Below are 16,978 nucleotides of genomic sequence, written 5' to 3' on the forward strand. Positions count from 1 at the left end.
TTTGTGTTCCCGCACCTAAACTATTAGCGGCTTCAAGATCACTAGCACTTGATGAACCTCCAACGTTGAAAACAAGTGGAATTTCAATAGTACCAGTGGTAAAAGAGGTAGGTACCTCTAAGATAGTACATTGAAGTAAAGAGTCAACAGAATCCAATGAACCAGGAGCAGCAATACACTCTGCATAATTCACACCATCAGCTTCAAGATAAATAGAATTAATTATATCACGCTTCGTGGTACCGTAGTTTGCGTTGTATATGCCAAGGACATTTGGTAAGATCAATGAAAATGTATCACCAATATTATACTCATCAGATATCTGCCATGCAAGTGTGGCAGTCCATAATGGTGATAATGGAAGAGCTGCCAATATAGAACCAGCCTGTTTGAAATCAATGGAATCGATGGCAGTGAAAGGCAGAGGTGGTGTGGATGAAGGAGTGAACGACGTAACAGATGAACTTGACAGAGAAGATGTTGTTAATGATGAAGAAACTGTAGTTGCAGATGATTCTGATGACGAAGAAAAACTACTTCCTAAAGTAGAACTACTTAATAAAGTCGAATTACTCAATGAAGGGGAAGTCGATGACGATAAGCTTGTACCTGATGAAGAAGCAACTAAAGATGGAGATGTAGTTGTCGACGAAGAACTTACGGATTCATAGCTACTTATAAATGATGACGAAATAGTTAGTGAAGAAGAACTACTTGTCGAAGCAAAGGTGCCTGAGGAGGATGTCGTCGGTGATAAAGAAGTACTTGACAAAGAGGATGTAGTTGAAGTTGACAAAGTAGTTGACGCAGAAGACGTAGTTGACGTCGAATAATTACTTGATTGTGAAGCAATGTTTGATGTTGAAGAAGTATTTGATGTCGAATATGCGGAAGAAGACCCTGGTGACGAATTATTCGTCATCGAAGAAGTAGAAGAAGATCCTGTTGACAATGACTCTGGTGAAGCTGATGAAGTTACTAATGAAGAAGGACTCACAGAAGAATAACTGGATGACGAAGAGACGGATGACGACTCAGAACTACTTGTTGAAGAAGTTGCAGAAGATGAGGACGAAGTACTTGTTGTTGTGGAAATACTTGAAGACGAACTTGAAGTACTACTCGTTACCGAAATCGAAGACGAAATTGAAGTAGGGTATAAGGAAGTAGATGTGTACAAACTGCCATCGGAATAAGTACTAACTATGACCACTCCTGAATCAGTATCAATTGCACCATCCGATTCAGTGCTAGTGAAAGTAGTGGTATAATCAGTGAATGGATATCCAACAGAACTTGAACTATTAAAATAGTTTGATGAGAATGATGAAGAGGAACTTCCGGATGATGACACTCTTAAATCGATAGTTGGAATGCTACTAGATTCTGGGCCTGAAGTTGGGAACAATGAAGTAGAAGTAATAGTAGTGTCATTTTCTGCACCAACAAAGACGACTCCTGAATCGGTGGCAACATATCCGTTACTATCGGTGGCGGTGAAAGTCGTAGTGTATGTAGTATCTGGATCAGAAGATGTTGGGAACAAGGAGGTGCTAGTTTCAGTATCCGAAGAATCAACACTTACAACAACAACTCCTGAGTCTGTAGCGACATAGCCATTACTATCAGTGGTAGTGAAAGTGGTGGTGTATGTAGTGGCTGGATCACTTGAGGTAGGGAATAAGGAAGTACTAGTTCCAGTACCAGAAGAATCAACAGTGACAACAACGACACCGGAATCAGTAGCAACATATCCATTACCATCCGTGGTGGTGAAGGTTGTAGTATAAGTAGTATCTGGATCAGAAGATGTTGGGAACAAGGAGGTATTCGTTTCAGTACCAGAAGAATCAACAGTGACAACAACGACACCGGAATCAGTAGCAACATACCCATTAGTATCAGTGGTGGTAAAAGTAGTAGAATAAGTAGTTTCTGGATCAGATGATGTAGGGAATAAAGATGTTGAAGTGTAGATGTCACTTACATCAGAGTAACCAGTGACAATAACAATACCAGAATCTGTAGCCATATATCCATTACCATCTGTAGTAGTGAAGGTAGTTGTATAAAGAGTAAATGGATCATTTGGAGTTGGGAACAATGACGTCGTAGTTCCAGCTTCTTCTCCTGCATCATCAAAAGTAAGGAAGATAATCTCAGAATCTGTTTCGATAAAACCATCACTTAATGTAGTTGTTATAGTGGTAGTCACATTATAATCTCCAGGAATAGGAGGAACACCAGGGTAAGGTTGACAAATTGCAGGCACTGGATTTGGTGGTGGACCACTATAAGTTATTAAACCAGGCGACATGGAAAATAATGAAAGATCGTATCCTGGTCCAATATACATTTCTTGATTTGAAATACTACTGCTACTGCCTTCAATTGTTAAAATACCAGTATCGTTGATATATGAATACTTAACATAAATGCTATAAGTTACAATCAGGTTTCCATTACCGAAACCTGCCAAGGTGGGAGTACCAGAATGACTAAGAATTGTTATAGATGATGCACTATCTGCTAAATAGATTTGTTGACTTGATGAAATAACAGCTTCAGAACCGAAGATAGAACCATTATCTAAAATTATACATCCAGTACCAGAAATGATACCGTATTGAGATAGTTCAGTATTGAGTATATAGATTTGTTCTGAATTAGTAATTGCTGCATTAAAAAGCGCATATCCAAATAACCCTAAAGACGCATCAAATGACATTATACCGGTATTAGTCAATGAACCATCAAAGGTAATACTTGAACTTCCAGACGTTGCACCCGATACCAAATAAAAGTCACCATTATTGGTAAAAGTTGTACTTGATATCTCGTACGTCGGGGCCAGATTTGATAAAAAGGAATTAAAAATAATCAACCCATTATTAGTGAAAGATGAATCTGAACCTAAAGTAACTGTTAAATCAATGGTACTTTCAATACTTGAAATAAAGAATGAAGCATTTTCAGCTACACTTAAAAGACCAGTGATATCTGTATTTTCGTTATTAATTATGGACCAATAAGCATTTGAGTCGATGGTAATATTTCCAAAAGTAGAAAATGATGTATATGTTATAGTTGGGATAGTGATTGTGTAACTCGTCAGGATTCCAACACCTGCAATGATACCGGAAAGTAGAAGGAAAATACTTCCATACAATATATCAAACTTAAACATATTGACTTAGGGATGATAGAACCAGACGGAATTAATCAAAAGAATTTGAATTTTAGGAATTCGAATCATTTTATAAGCTTTGAATCAAAGTTCGTCAATGGTACATCTTAATCAAGTAAAGGGATAAGTTCATGTATGAAAGCAAATATTATAAAAATAATCACAAATTGAAATCAATACAAGAATCCACCTACCAAACTCATAATTGATGCAGATTAAATTAGGGTTTCATCCATATTCGTATATCATACGCCTTAGCAAGGAAATTAATATTCATTGACCGGTACTATCGTGGGCCTACTAGTAAACTGTATAAAAAATAAAAATAAAAATAATTAAAAATACATATGTGGTAAAAAAATATTTAATATTATGTGACACTTAAGCGGATGACATCCCCACTATGTTTACAAAAGTAAAGATAGTAAAATGTAAGAAAGTATTCAAACGAGGCGTTGATATCTATTATTTATAAGTAAAAGAGAAATTCAATCTAGTTCGTATTTAAGACAAAGTTTGAAGTTGTAAACAATGAGACTTAGACAACGACCAAACCTTAAATTTATAGATCTACAGAGGGAATTTTAATTGGTTGCGAATGTTATTACCACTAAAAAATATACTGGAATATGAGATGAATGATCATTCCCTTACTAATTTTATATGATTCAATTCCTATTGTGTTAATTTTTGTATAAATCGACAGCCCATTTATTGTGTATGTTGTTCCTATTTAGATATACTGGAATATGTGATGAATCATTATTCCCTTATTAATTTTATGTGATTTAATTCCTATTGTGTTAACCATTGCACAGATCTACAATCTATTTATTGTATATGTCTTTCGTATTACAATTCCCATCACTTCTTAACAGGGAATGATAATGTCAAAAAGATGTTTCTCTCTTCTCGAAAAATTGAACTTTTACGAAAATAATGTGAAATTTATGCAGAGATTTTTAATAAAAGCCGAATCTGCATCACAAAGCCCTCCTTTTAGAAAATGTTAAAAAAATATTTCTCGTATACTTAAGCTGATATTAAGTTGCCTTTTGGGAATAAGTATATAATTTTTAGGGAATTGTTGTGTTTGTGAAATGATCATTGGGGATGAAAAATTGGTTAAATGACTTACATTATTCTTTTTGAAAGTTCAAATATTGTGGTTTATCTGAAGCCTCTATATCCATAAATATGGTACCGTTGTAAACTAGAAGCCATTAGATCAAATAATTACAATTTTATGCGCGTAAAAATACAAACTGATAAAATTGATCTCGCTTGAAAGCCTTCAAATAATTTTAACTTAAATCAAATACTAATCAAATCTACAAAATTTTGCAGTTTTATTTTAAATGAAATATGCTGATAAAAATGTAATTGAAAGATCTATGAAGTAGAATGAAAGATCCAAACAGAAAATAAAATAATAGATGAACCAAAGAATGAAATATAAATAACCGAAGATAAACTTCATGAAATTGAAAGCATGAATTAATGATTTGTCGAAAGTGAAAAAATATGTAAGTTTTCAAAATTCGACACCAGAATACTAAATGAAAATAAAAGTCATCAAAAGACTTATTAAGGATATCACTAACATAAAACTATTAACCAGCTTATTTGAGGATGTATTTTCATACTTCGGAGAAACACTTGGTGTACCGGATTCAGTAGCAACCGTGTTTGCAGTTATAACTGGCGAACCAGGTGTAGCAGACCCAGCAGTAGTCTCTGGACTATTATTTTGACGATTAATAGCTTCAGTGGTTGATTGAGCAGCAACAGTTTCAGTAATTGATTCACCACCAATTTCGGGACTTCCAGAAAGCTCCGAACCAACAACTACACCTCCTCCAACAATTGTAGTAACTAATGATCCTTCCGAATTTGAAACAATAACAATAGCAGTTTCTGTGCATGGAACACCTACAGTATCTGTAGTAATCACTGTGGTGGTATAAACAGTCGTTCCACCACCTCCTCTAACCGAAGTAATAGTATATAATTCACCTTCAGAACTTGATACAATTACAACTCCAGTTTCTGTGCATGGAACTCCAACGATATCTGTTGTGACAATAGTGGTGGTGTATTCAGTTGGTCCAGCAATTATTGATGTAGTAGTATAAAGACTTCCTCCAGAATTGGTAGACACAATAACTTCAGCGGATTGAGTTGTAGCTTGTCCATTTGGAAGTGTGGTAACAACAGTAGTACCATATTGACTGCATGGTTCAGTCACTGTGACAGTGATGTCTGAAGTAACAACTACGACAGCAGTTCCTGTTACACTTTCACCGGCTGAATTGGTAGTGACAAAAGTACTAGAACTTCCACCAGATACAGCAGCACCACAAGTATGCTCGTCACTGTAAGTAGCACCAATATTGAATCCATCAGGTGATCCAATGACATCTAAGAATACTCTGTATCCAGCTGGGACATTGGCATAATTGACAACAATTTCATTTCCACTACAACTTTCTAAACTGATAGATCCAAAGCTTTGAGCGGATTTTGGAAGATACCAATCATTAAGATCATTGGTGATTTTAGCCTCCCATGTATCACAGTTAAGAGTACCATCATCAACAGTTAACGAAAGTTTACCGAATCCATATGAGGTAGGACAGTTACCACCAAGGAGATAGTAATCATTAGTACTATCCCATTCCAAACTTCTAGCTACAAACACAATATCATCTGGATCGTCTGGAGATGGGGACCCGGCATCAAAGGTTACATCATACAGAAGTATTGTACCATCACCAGAAGTGAAAGATATTGTCTGTATTCCAGCACTTAAACTTTTAGCTGCCTCAAGATCACTAGCACTCGACGAACCTCCAACATTAAACACAAATGGAAGTTCAACAGTTCCAGAGATATCTGAAGTGGCAACTTCCGAAATAGTACACTGTAGTATCGAGTCAAAAGCATCTAATGAACCTGCAACTGAAATACACTCAGCATAATTCATACCATCTGCCTCGAGATAAATAGCATTAATGGTATCACGCTTAGTAACACCGTAGTTGGGGTTATAGATACCAAGAACATTTGGTAACGTTAATGAAAATGTATCCCCAACACTGTAATCATCAGATATAAGCCATGCAAGCGTAGCTGTCCATTTTGGTGCAAACGGAAAAGCAGACGATATAGATCCAACTTGACTAAACGCAATATTGTCAATCGCGGTAAAAGGCAGGCTTGGGGCGGAAGGATAAATAGACAAAGATAATGATAAGGATGATGAAGACGTGATTGAAGTGGATGAAGTATTAAAGGAAGACAAGGATGTTGGTGTGGAAGCAGCAGTTGGCGACGAAGAATTGGGTGAGTTACTAGTTGATGAAGCAGAACTTGACTTCGAAGAACTAACTAAAGTTGAAGATGAAGATGTAACTGATGTTGAAAGATTTGAAATTGAAGAACTTGAAGCTGAAGAAGTACTTGGCACAGAAGAGGTAGACAGAGAATAAGAAAGACTTGAACTTGATACAGCACTTGAAGTTGATAAGCCTTCTGGAGATGCAGATATACTTGGTGTTAAGGAAGAACTCAGCAAAGAAGAACTTAACGATGAAATAGATGTCGTCGAAGACGAGGCTTCCGATGAATAACTATTTGATGTTGAAATATAAACCAGTGAAGACGAAGAACTTAACGATAAAAAAGTAGATGAAGTTGAAGATATACTAGGTGACGAAGAAGTAAATGACGTTAAAGATGAAGTACAAGAAAAAGAACTTGAAATTGTGAAAGAAACAGATGGAGATGAAAAGATACTTGAACTCGAAGAGGTACCCGTTGGCGAAGAACTTTCTAGTGTCGAAGATACAGAGTTGGTTGATGAAGAAATGGAGGAAGCCGTACTTGGAGTTGAAGAATAAACCGACGCCGGTGAACTACTTGATGCTAATACACTCAGTGATGAAGAAATGCTTGATGTTGATGTGCTTGGTGATGAAGAAGTAGCTGACAGCGAAGATACACTTTGAATTGAAGAACCAGAAGATGTAAAAGAAGCAGTAGTTGACGATGAACTAGAAGTAGGGTATAAGGACGTACATGTGTACAACCTACCATCAGAATTAGTACTAACTATGACCACTCCAGAATCAGTATCAATAACACCATTTGATTCAGTGCTAGTGAAAGTGGTGGTGTATTCTGTGAAAGTATCGCTAATAGAACTTGAACTATTGAAATAGTTAACAGATGAGAATGTCGAAGAACTTCCAGATGATGATACACGTAAATCAATAGATGAAGTAGTACTAGATGAAAGACCTGAAATAGAAAATAATGAAGTAGAAGTAACAGTAGTATCAGAACCAGCACTAACAACAACAACACCAGAATCAGTAGCAACAAAACCATCAGATTCGGTGATAGTGAAAGTAGTGGTATAAGTTGTGTCTGGATCACTTGAGGTAGGGAATAAGGAAGTACTAGCTTCAGTTCCAGAAGAATCAACACTGATAACAACAACTCCAGAATCAGTTGCAACATATTCATTACTATCAGTTGTGGTGAATGTAGTAGTGTAGGTAGTGTCTGGATCAGAAGATGTTGGGAATAAGGAAGTACTAGTTAAAGTACCTGAATGATTAATATTTATAACGACAACTCCTGAGTCTGTGGCGATATATCCATTTGAATCAGTGGTGGTGAAAGTAGTAGTGTAGGTAGTGTCTGGATCACTTGAGGTAGGGAATAAGGAAGTACTAGTTAAAGTACCTGAATGATTAACATTTATAACGACAACTCCTGAGTCTGTGGCGATATATCCATTTGAATCAGTGGTGGTGAAAGTAGTAGTGTAGGTAGTGTCTGGATCAGAAGATGTAGGGAATAATGAAGTATTGGTTTCAGTTCCAGAAGAATCAACACTTACGATAACGATACCAGAATCTGTGGCAACATATCCGTTGGAATCGGTAGTGGTGAATGTGGTAGTGTATGTGGTGTCTGGGTCAGAAGATGTAGGAAATAATGATGTAGTTGTTTCAGTTCTTGAAGAATCAACACTTACAATAACAACACCAGAATCAGTAGCAACATATCCGTTACTATCTGTAGTAGTGAATGTAGTAGTGTATGTAGTATCTGGATCAGAAGATGTTGGGAATAAGGAAGTAGATGTTTCTGTTACAGGAGAGTCTACACTCACTACAACAACGCCCGAGTCAGTTGCCACATAACCGTTTGAATCAGTTGTAGTGAAAGTTGTAGTATAAGTGGTAGCTGAGTCTGAAGTTGGAGACATTGTAATATAAGTATTGGTTTGCCTTGCCTTCAATGTAACGAAGATTTCTTGGGAAGTTTCATCACTTAAAGTATTTGAAACATTGGTTGTAGGGGAAGTTGAATTATAATCTACAATAATAGGAGACATGGGAATATAAGGTTTACAAATTGAGGGTACTGAATTTGGTGATGGGCCGTTATATGATATGACGGTATATGATAGATCCGATAATCCATACGGATTACTTGTTGCTTCCCAAAATAATGATGCTTCATAACCTGTTCCAATATAGAAATATATCGTTTTGCCATGGTAAGATGAAATTGATAATATACCAGTAGCACTAGAATAATGAAAGCCAGACACCAACCCATCAATACCAATATGGTTTCCATTACCAAAGCCTGCCACGTTGATGGTACTAGTGATTGAAGTAGAAACTGTTATTGATGATGAATTATCAGCTAAATAGAATTGTTGAGTTGATGAAATTGGATTAGAAGTGTTCGTTAAATAGAAGGAAGTATCATCAGCTAAAGTGATACAACCAGTACCTGAAATGGAACCTGCTTGTTCGTATAAACTATTTAAAATATGAATTTGTCCTGAATTGGTAATTGCAGCTTCAAAATTTATTATAGCAGCTTTACCTGCATTTGAATCAAATACAATTAAACCTGTATTGGACCAACTAGGTGGACTTGGGATTGATATAGTTGGAGATTCTGATGGATAATTGGATACTATATAAAAATTACCATCATTATCAATATACGAACTTGATATTGTATAAACTGGAGCCACAGCAGAGCTGAAAGAATTGAAAAAGGTTAATCTGTTATTAATGACAGTGGAAGCTGAGTTTAAACTAACTGATAAACCAACACTACTTTCGGCACCATATATGAAGAATCCGGTATTTTCAGACATGTTTAATAATTTACAAATATCTCTATTTTCATCATTAACAATCGAACCAACCACAACTTTGTCAGAATGAGCTATCAAACCGTTCGATATGTTTGGGGCGGTGATTTCAAGACCTCCAATGATTTTGAAAAAGAGAAGTAAGATACTCCCACCCAATATGTCGAATTTGAACATATGACGTTAGCAATTACAGAGCCATGTCATACTAATTCGATTATGATGATTTTAGGAATTGGAATCATTATATAATATTTAAGGTTGTCGAAGGTTACATCCCAAACAAGGTAATGTTTATGTGAGAGTGCAAATAATAAAAAATAAAATCTTTTTTAATATACGAAAATAAACAACAATGAAGGACAAAATAGGCTGCATGATTCGGATCCCAATCTTCATGCAGACTCTTATTTAGTGAGATTATGAGATTCAGGCGGTTGAGAGATTTTAAGCGGGTGAAATCTCCACTCTGATTACAACCGTGACAAAGCTAGCTTATGAGGCGACAAGATGAGCTGCTTATATATGAGGGTTAAATCGAGTCTAGATAGTACATCAAACACATGTTGAACTTGAATACATTCATTCAAGAAACAATCAAAATCGTATGCTTTCTCTCACGTAAACGCAGAGTAGGAACCCTTACTGAACATGTACTAGTAACGTCCAACCTCTGAAATTCTCGCAGTTGTACTTGTTGTTAATCGTTTATCTCAATATTGATGATTAATATCAAAATAGATTGATTTTACGAGAATCGAAAAATAATAATTTGAAATTTTATGTAGCAATAATAATAATAAATACCGGCTTGTTAAGTTTATATTTTGGAAATATATTTACTATTTTTACCAAAAAATTAAATAATTATTAATCTATAATAAAAATGTTTACTATTAATAAAATTGTTTTAAATTTATTTTATATTCTTTAGAGGGCAGACAAACAATCGGAATTACTTCGATTTATATTTTTGTTTCCATAGTCATTGAATAAAATAATATCTCTATTTGTTTAGTTCTTTGGCGTGGGGCTGTTTCGGCGAGAAAAATAAAGTTTTATGAGGACCCTAGGAAATAGCGCACTATCAACAAATATCTACTTACTTAATTTCACACATTTTTTATAATTTTAGTGTTAATATATTTAGATAAAAGATACAGAAAATTTAACATAGAAGTGAAGATTTAAATATAATTAAAAAGAATATACATCAGAAAGACCGAAAATAAATAGAAATAATAAGCCGAAGATTAAGAATAAATAAAAAAAGTAAAAACGTCTAAACTATTGCACACAAACCATTCGGGAATTAAAATTGGAGCATAAATAAAATGAAACATAAGACTTCGAAAAGACCAATGATTTTAACATTTAAAGAAAATATAATTTAAGAATAATCTTAAACGAAAACGAAAGCCATAAAAACGCTTATGACGGATATCATTAACATATAGTTGTTAACTTGTTTATTTGAAGATGAGCTTTCGTACGTTGGAGGAACACTTGGAGTAGATGATGTGGTAGAACCAGATTGTGCAGCTATGGTATTAGTAGTCACAACCGGTGCTGCTGGAGTAGTAGCTGTAGTTGGAACAGCAGGGGCAACAGGAGCAGTGGGGGTAGCAGCAGTGGCACCAGTTCCAGTAGGAGTAGATTCAGCAGCTTCACCTCCACCAATGATAGAAGTAACAGTATATAATGAACCTTCAGAACTTGAAATGATAATAGCGGCAGTCTCAGTACATGGAACACCAACAGTATCAGTAGTAACAACAGTAGTGGTGTATACAGTTGGTCCAGCTAATAATGATGTAGTAGTATAAAGACTTCCTTCATCATTAGTAGAAACAATAACTTCAGCGGATTGAGTTGTAGCTTGTCCATTTGGAAGTGTGGTAACAACAGTAGTACCATATTGACTGCATGGTTCAGTCACTGTGACAGTGATGTCTGAAGTAACAACTACGACAGCAGTTCCTGTTACACTTTCACCGGCTGAATTGGTAGTGACAAAAGTACTAGAACTTCCACCAGATACAGCAGCACCACAAGTATGCTCGTCACTGTAAGTAGCACCAATATTGAATCCATCAGGTGATCCAATGACATCTAAGAATACTCTGTATCCAGCTGGGACATTGGCATAATTGACAACAATTTCATTTCCACTACAACTTTCTAAACTGATAGATCCAAAGCTTTGAGCGGATTTTGGAAGATACCAATCATTAAGATCATTGGTGATTTTAGCCTCCCATGTATCACAGTTAAGAGTACCATCATCAACAGTTAACGAAAGTTTACCGAAACCATATGAAGTAGGACAGTTACCACCAAGGAGATAGTAAGCATTAGTGCTATCCCATTCCAAAGTTCTGACTGCAAACACAATATCTTCTGGATCATCTGGAGATGGAGAACCAGCATCGAAGGTAACATCATACAGGAGCACTCTACTGTCACCAGTTGTGAATGAAATAGTTTGTGTACCAGCACTTAAAATATTAGCAGCGTCAATATCACTTGCACTTGATGAACCACCAACATTGAACACAAGTGGAAGTTCAATAGTACCAGTGGTGAAAGAAGTAGCCACCTCTAAGATAGTACATTGTAAAGCAGAATTCACAGCTTCTAATGAACCTGGAGTGGCAATACATTCAGCATAATTCACACCATCGGCTTCAAGATAAATGGCGTTAATGGTATCACGTTTAGTAGTACCATAATTGGTATTGTAGATACCAAGAACATCAGGTAAGCTTAATGAAAACGCAGCACCAACAGTGTGATCGATGGTCATTTGCCATGCAACTGTAGCAGTCCATAATGGGGCTAAAGGAAGAGCAGATGAGATAGAACCCTCTTGACTGAAATCAATAGCATCAATAGCAGTGAAAATGAAACTTGGAGCTGACGAAGAAGTAGATGATGACGAAGATGTGGTCGAGGTTGAAGCAACACTTGGCGATGAAGAAGTAGTTGGAGATGAAGGAGGGAATAAGGAAGTAGTTGTATATAAGCTACCACCAGAGTTAGTTGTAACAATAACCACTCCAGAATCAGTATCAACAGCACCATTCGATTCTGTACTAGTGAAAGTGGTGGTGTATTCAGTGAAAGTATCGCTAATAGAACTTGAACTATTGAAATAGTTAACAGATGAGAATGTTGAAGAACTTCCAGATGATGATACTCGTAAATCAATCGTTGAAGTACTGCTGATTGAAGGACCTGAAGTTGGGAATAACGAAGTAGAAGTAATGGTAGTGTCACTTTCAGCACTGGCAACATAACCAGTTGAATATGTAGTAGTGAAGGTAGTAGTGTATGTGGTGTCAGGATCACTTTCGGTTGGGAATAATGAGGTGCTTGTAGTTAAAGAACCATCACTATTGGTAGTCACAACAACAATACCAGAATCAGTGGCGACAAAACCATCAGACTCAGTAGTAGTAAAAGTAGTAGTGTATTCGGTAAAAGGATCACTTTCAGTTGGAAATAATGAGGTACTGGTAACAGTGGTATCAGAACCAGCACTAACAACAACAACACCAGAATCAGTAGCAACAAAACCATCAGATTCGGTGGTAGTGAAAGTGGTAGTGTATGTAGTATCAGGATCACTTTCAGTTGGGAATAATGAAGTCGAAGTAACAGTGGTATCAGAACCAGCACTAACAACAACAACACCAGAATCAGTAGCAACAAAACCATCAGATTCGGTGGTAGTGAAAGTGGTGGTATAAGTTGTGTCAGGATCACTTTCAGTTGGGAATAACGAGGTACTGGTAACAGTAGTATCGGAACCAGCACTAACAACAACAACACCAGAATCAGTAGCAACAAAAAACCATCAGATTCGGTGGTAGTGAAAGTGGTAGTGTATGTAGTATCAGGATCACTTTCAGTTGGGAATAATGAAGTCGAAGTAACAGTGGTATCAGAACCAGCACTAACAACAACAACACCAGAATCAGTAGCAACAAAACCATCAGATTCGGTGGTAGTGAAAGTGGTAGTGTATGTAGTATCAGGATCACTTTCAGTTGGGAATAATGAAGTCGAAGTAACAGTGGTATCAGAACCAGCACTAACAACAACAACACCGGAATCAGTAGCAACAAAACCATCAGATTCGGTGGTAGTGAAAGTGGTGGTATAAGTTGTGTCAGGATCACTTTCAGTTGGGAATAACGAGGTACTGGTAACAGTGGTATCGGAACCAGCACTAACAACAACAACACCAGAATCAGTAGCAACAAAACCATCAGATTCGGTGGTAGTGAAAGTGGTGGTATAAGTTGTGTCAGGATCACTTTCAGTTGGGAATAACGAGGTACTAGTAACAGTGGTATCGGAACCAGCACTAACAACAACAACACCAGAATCAGTAGCAACAAAACCATCAGATTCGGTGGTAGTGAAAGTGGTAGTGTATGTAGTATCAGGATCACTTTCAGTTGGGAATAATGAAGTCGAAGTAACAGTGGTATCAGAACCAGCACTAACAACAACAACACCAGAATCAGTAGCAACAAAACCATCAGATTCGGTGGTAGTGAAAGTGGTGGTATAAGTTGTGTCTGGATCACTTGAGGTAGGGAATAAGGATGTACTAGTTTCAGTACCAGAAGAATCAACACTGACAACAACAACTCCGGAATCAGTTGCAACATAACCATTGGAATCTGTAGTAGTGAAAGTAGTAGTGTATGTAGTGTCTGGATCGGAAAATGTTGGGAACAAGGAAGTAGTGGTTTCAGTACCTGAAGAATCAACACTAATAACAACGACACCAGAGTCAGTTGCAACATAACCATTGGAGTCTGTAGTAGTGAAAGTAGTAGTGTATGTAGTGTCTGGATCAGAAGATGTTGGGAACAAGGAAGTACTAGTTTCAGTACCAGAAGAATCAACACTGACAACAACAACACCGGAATCAGTAGCAACAAAACCATCAGATTCGGTGGTAGTGAAAGTGGTGGTATAAGTTGTGTCTGGATCACTTGAGGTAGGGAATAAGGATGTACTAGTTTCAGTACCAGAAGAATCAACACTGACAACAACAACTCCGGAATCAGTTGCAACATATCCATTACTATCAGTTGTAGTAAAAGTAGTAGTGTAGGTAGTGTCTGGATCACTTGAGGTAGGGAATAAGGAAGTACTAGTTTCAGTACTAGAAGAATCAACACTGACAACAACAACTCCGGAATCAGTTGCAACATATCCATTACTATCAGTTGTAGTAAAAGTAGTAGTGTAGGTAGTGTCTGGATCACTTGAGGTAGGGAATAAGGAGGTAGTTGTTTCAGTGCCCGAAGAATCGACGCTAACAACAACAACACCAGAATCAGTAGCCACATAACCATTACTATCAGTTGTGGTGAAGGTCGTGGTATAAGTAGTGTCTGGATCAGAAGATGTTGGGAACAAGGAGGTTGTGGTTTCAGTACCCGATGAATCAACACTAATTACAACGACACCAGAATCAGTTGCAACATATCCATTGGAGTCTGTAGTGGTGAAAGTAGTAGTGTAAGTAGTGTCTGGATCACTCGAGGTAGGGAATAAGGAAGTACTAGTCTCGGTGCCTGATGAATCAACACTCACAACAACAACACCAGAATCAGTAGCCACGTAACCATTACTGTCTGTGGTGGTAAAGGTTGTAGTGTAAGTAGTGTCTGGATCACTTGAGGTTGGGAATAAAGATGTGGAAGTATAAATATCACTTATATCAGAATAACCTGTAACAACAACAATACCGGAGTCAGTGGCAACATATCCATTACTATCGGTAGTAGTGAAAGTGGTGGTATAAAGAGTGAATGGATCACTTGATGTAGGAAATAGAGATGTTGATGTATAAATATCACTTACATCTGAATAACCAGTGACAACTACAACACCAGAATCGGTAGCGACAAATCCATCAGATTCAGTGGTAGTGAAAGTGGTAGTATAAAGAGTGAATGGATCACTTGGAGATGGGAACCATGAGGTATTGCTTTCTACTTCGCCTCCTGAATCGATGGTTATAACGACAACTCCGGAATCAGTTTCAATAAAACCATCACTTAAAGTAGTTGTAATGGTAGTTGTGTAAGTAGTAGAATTGTAATCTCCAGGAATAGGTGGCACAGGTGTACAAGGTTGACAAATTGATGGTACTGGATTAGGCACTGGGCCAGAATATGTTACGGCATTATTAATTAAAGAAGATAATCCGCGTGGACTGTTTGAAACCATGGATAATAATGAAGAATTATAACCTGATCCAATATAGAAATTTTGAACTTCAGCAGCGGCAGTTAAAGTCAAAATACCAGTAGCATTGGTATAAGTAAAACTAGTAAGAGATACATCAAGTGCAATGAAATTACCATCACCATATCCAGCCACATTGAACGTTCTAGTGTTACTAGCAGCAGCAACTCTTACAGATGAGGAATTATCTGCTAAATAAAATTGTTGAGTTGATGAAATTGCTTCTGCAGAGGTAGATAAATATATGGCGGAATCATCATCTAAGGTCATACAACCAGTACCAGCAATGGAATTAGATTGTTGATATAAACCATTGATAATACAAATTTGACCTGAATTAGTGATTGGAGAACCAAATCCCACATTAGTTGTTGAACTATCGGAAGCATTAAACACAAGTAAACCGGTATTGGACCAAGAGGATGTACCTGTGATAGACATACTTGGAATTCCTGCTTGCGAATTTGCTACCAAATAAAAATCACCGGTATTATTAAAACTTGAACCTGATATAGTATAAATAGGAGCTTGTGCCGAGTCAAAAGAATTGAAAATAACTAACCCATTATTAATGACAGATGCAGCTGAAGCTAAAGTAACCGTTAAACCAACATTACTAGCAGTACTTGAAATAAAGAAACCGGCATTTTCGGCCACACTTAAAAGACCAGAAATGTCTGTATCTTCATTGTTAAGAATGGACCAGTAAGCATTTGAGAGAATAGTGATATCTTGAAGGGTAGAAATTGAACCGTCTGTTATAGTAGGTGAACTGATTACAATACCTTCAATGAAATTGAAAAGGAGAAGGAAGACGATCCCACGTAATACATCAAACTTAAACATAGGGAGAGCGTTTATAGGTCGAAATAAAACTAATTAAAATAAGCGAATTTTAGGAATTGCAATCATTATATAACATTTGAATCGGTTTAGAGCTCTTCCAAGGGTACATCCAAACGAAGTAAAGAGTTAATATTCAACGTTAATGGAAGAATGCAACTATTCTAAAAATAATCAGAAATTTAATTCAATACTATACCTAACGATAACCAAATGCAAAATGGCTGCTGCATAAATAAGATGTTGATGCATAATCCATATTAAAGTTTTGCCCACGAATCTCACTATGCCTTAGTAAGGAAATTAATATGCTTGAATGGTGCCATGATTGACCTATGGCAAAACAATACTTCCACCAAAATAAACTTCAATAGTGTATACTAAAAAGAAACTAAAAAAGAACTCTAAATAGGCAATGCTAAAGAAAGATTAGGGTACAGACTGCATAATTTCGGAATCAATACAGATGCAGCCCTGCTATG

The 16,978-nt window shown here is 36.7% G+C and overlaps 2 protein-coding genes across 2 annotated transcripts; both read right to left on the reverse strand. All coding sequences in view use genetic code 12, as the record gives it.

Moving 5' to 3' along the window:
* Window positions 1-5,181: 5,181 nt before the first annotated feature.
* On the reverse strand, window positions 5,182-6,173 carry DFJ63DRAFT_318750 (cell-wall agglutinin N-terminal ligand-sugar binding-domain-containing protein; the record flags this gene model as incomplete). The annotated part of the gene is made up of 1 exon (XM_064906981.1): window positions 5,182-6,173. A coding segment is annotated over one exon (992 nt), but the record flags the coding sequence as incomplete, so codon positions are not given.
* Window positions 6,174-10,779: 4,606 nt separating this feature from the next.
* DFJ63DRAFT_313017 (Hyphally regulated cell wall protein N-terminal-domain-containing protein) lies at window positions 10,780-16,499 on the reverse strand (the record flags this gene model as incomplete). Its single annotated transcript, XM_064906095.1, has 2 exons — window positions 10,780-13,168; window positions 13,201-16,499. The coding sequence occupies 2 exons, from the start codon at window positions 16,497-16,499 to the stop codon at window positions 10,780-10,782; spliced, it is 5,688 nt and encodes a 1,895-aa protein (XP_064763033.1).
* Window positions 16,500-16,978: the final 479 nt, after the last annotated feature.

This window comes from Scheffersomyces coipomensis (assembly GCF_036884675.1).
Source record: "Scheffersomyces coipomensis strain NRRL Y-17651 chromosome Unknown DFJ63scaffold_3, whole genome shotgun sequence".
NCBI classification, from domain to species: domain Eukaryota; kingdom Fungi; phylum Ascomycota; class Pichiomycetes; order Serinales; family Debaryomycetaceae; genus Scheffersomyces; species Scheffersomyces coipomensis.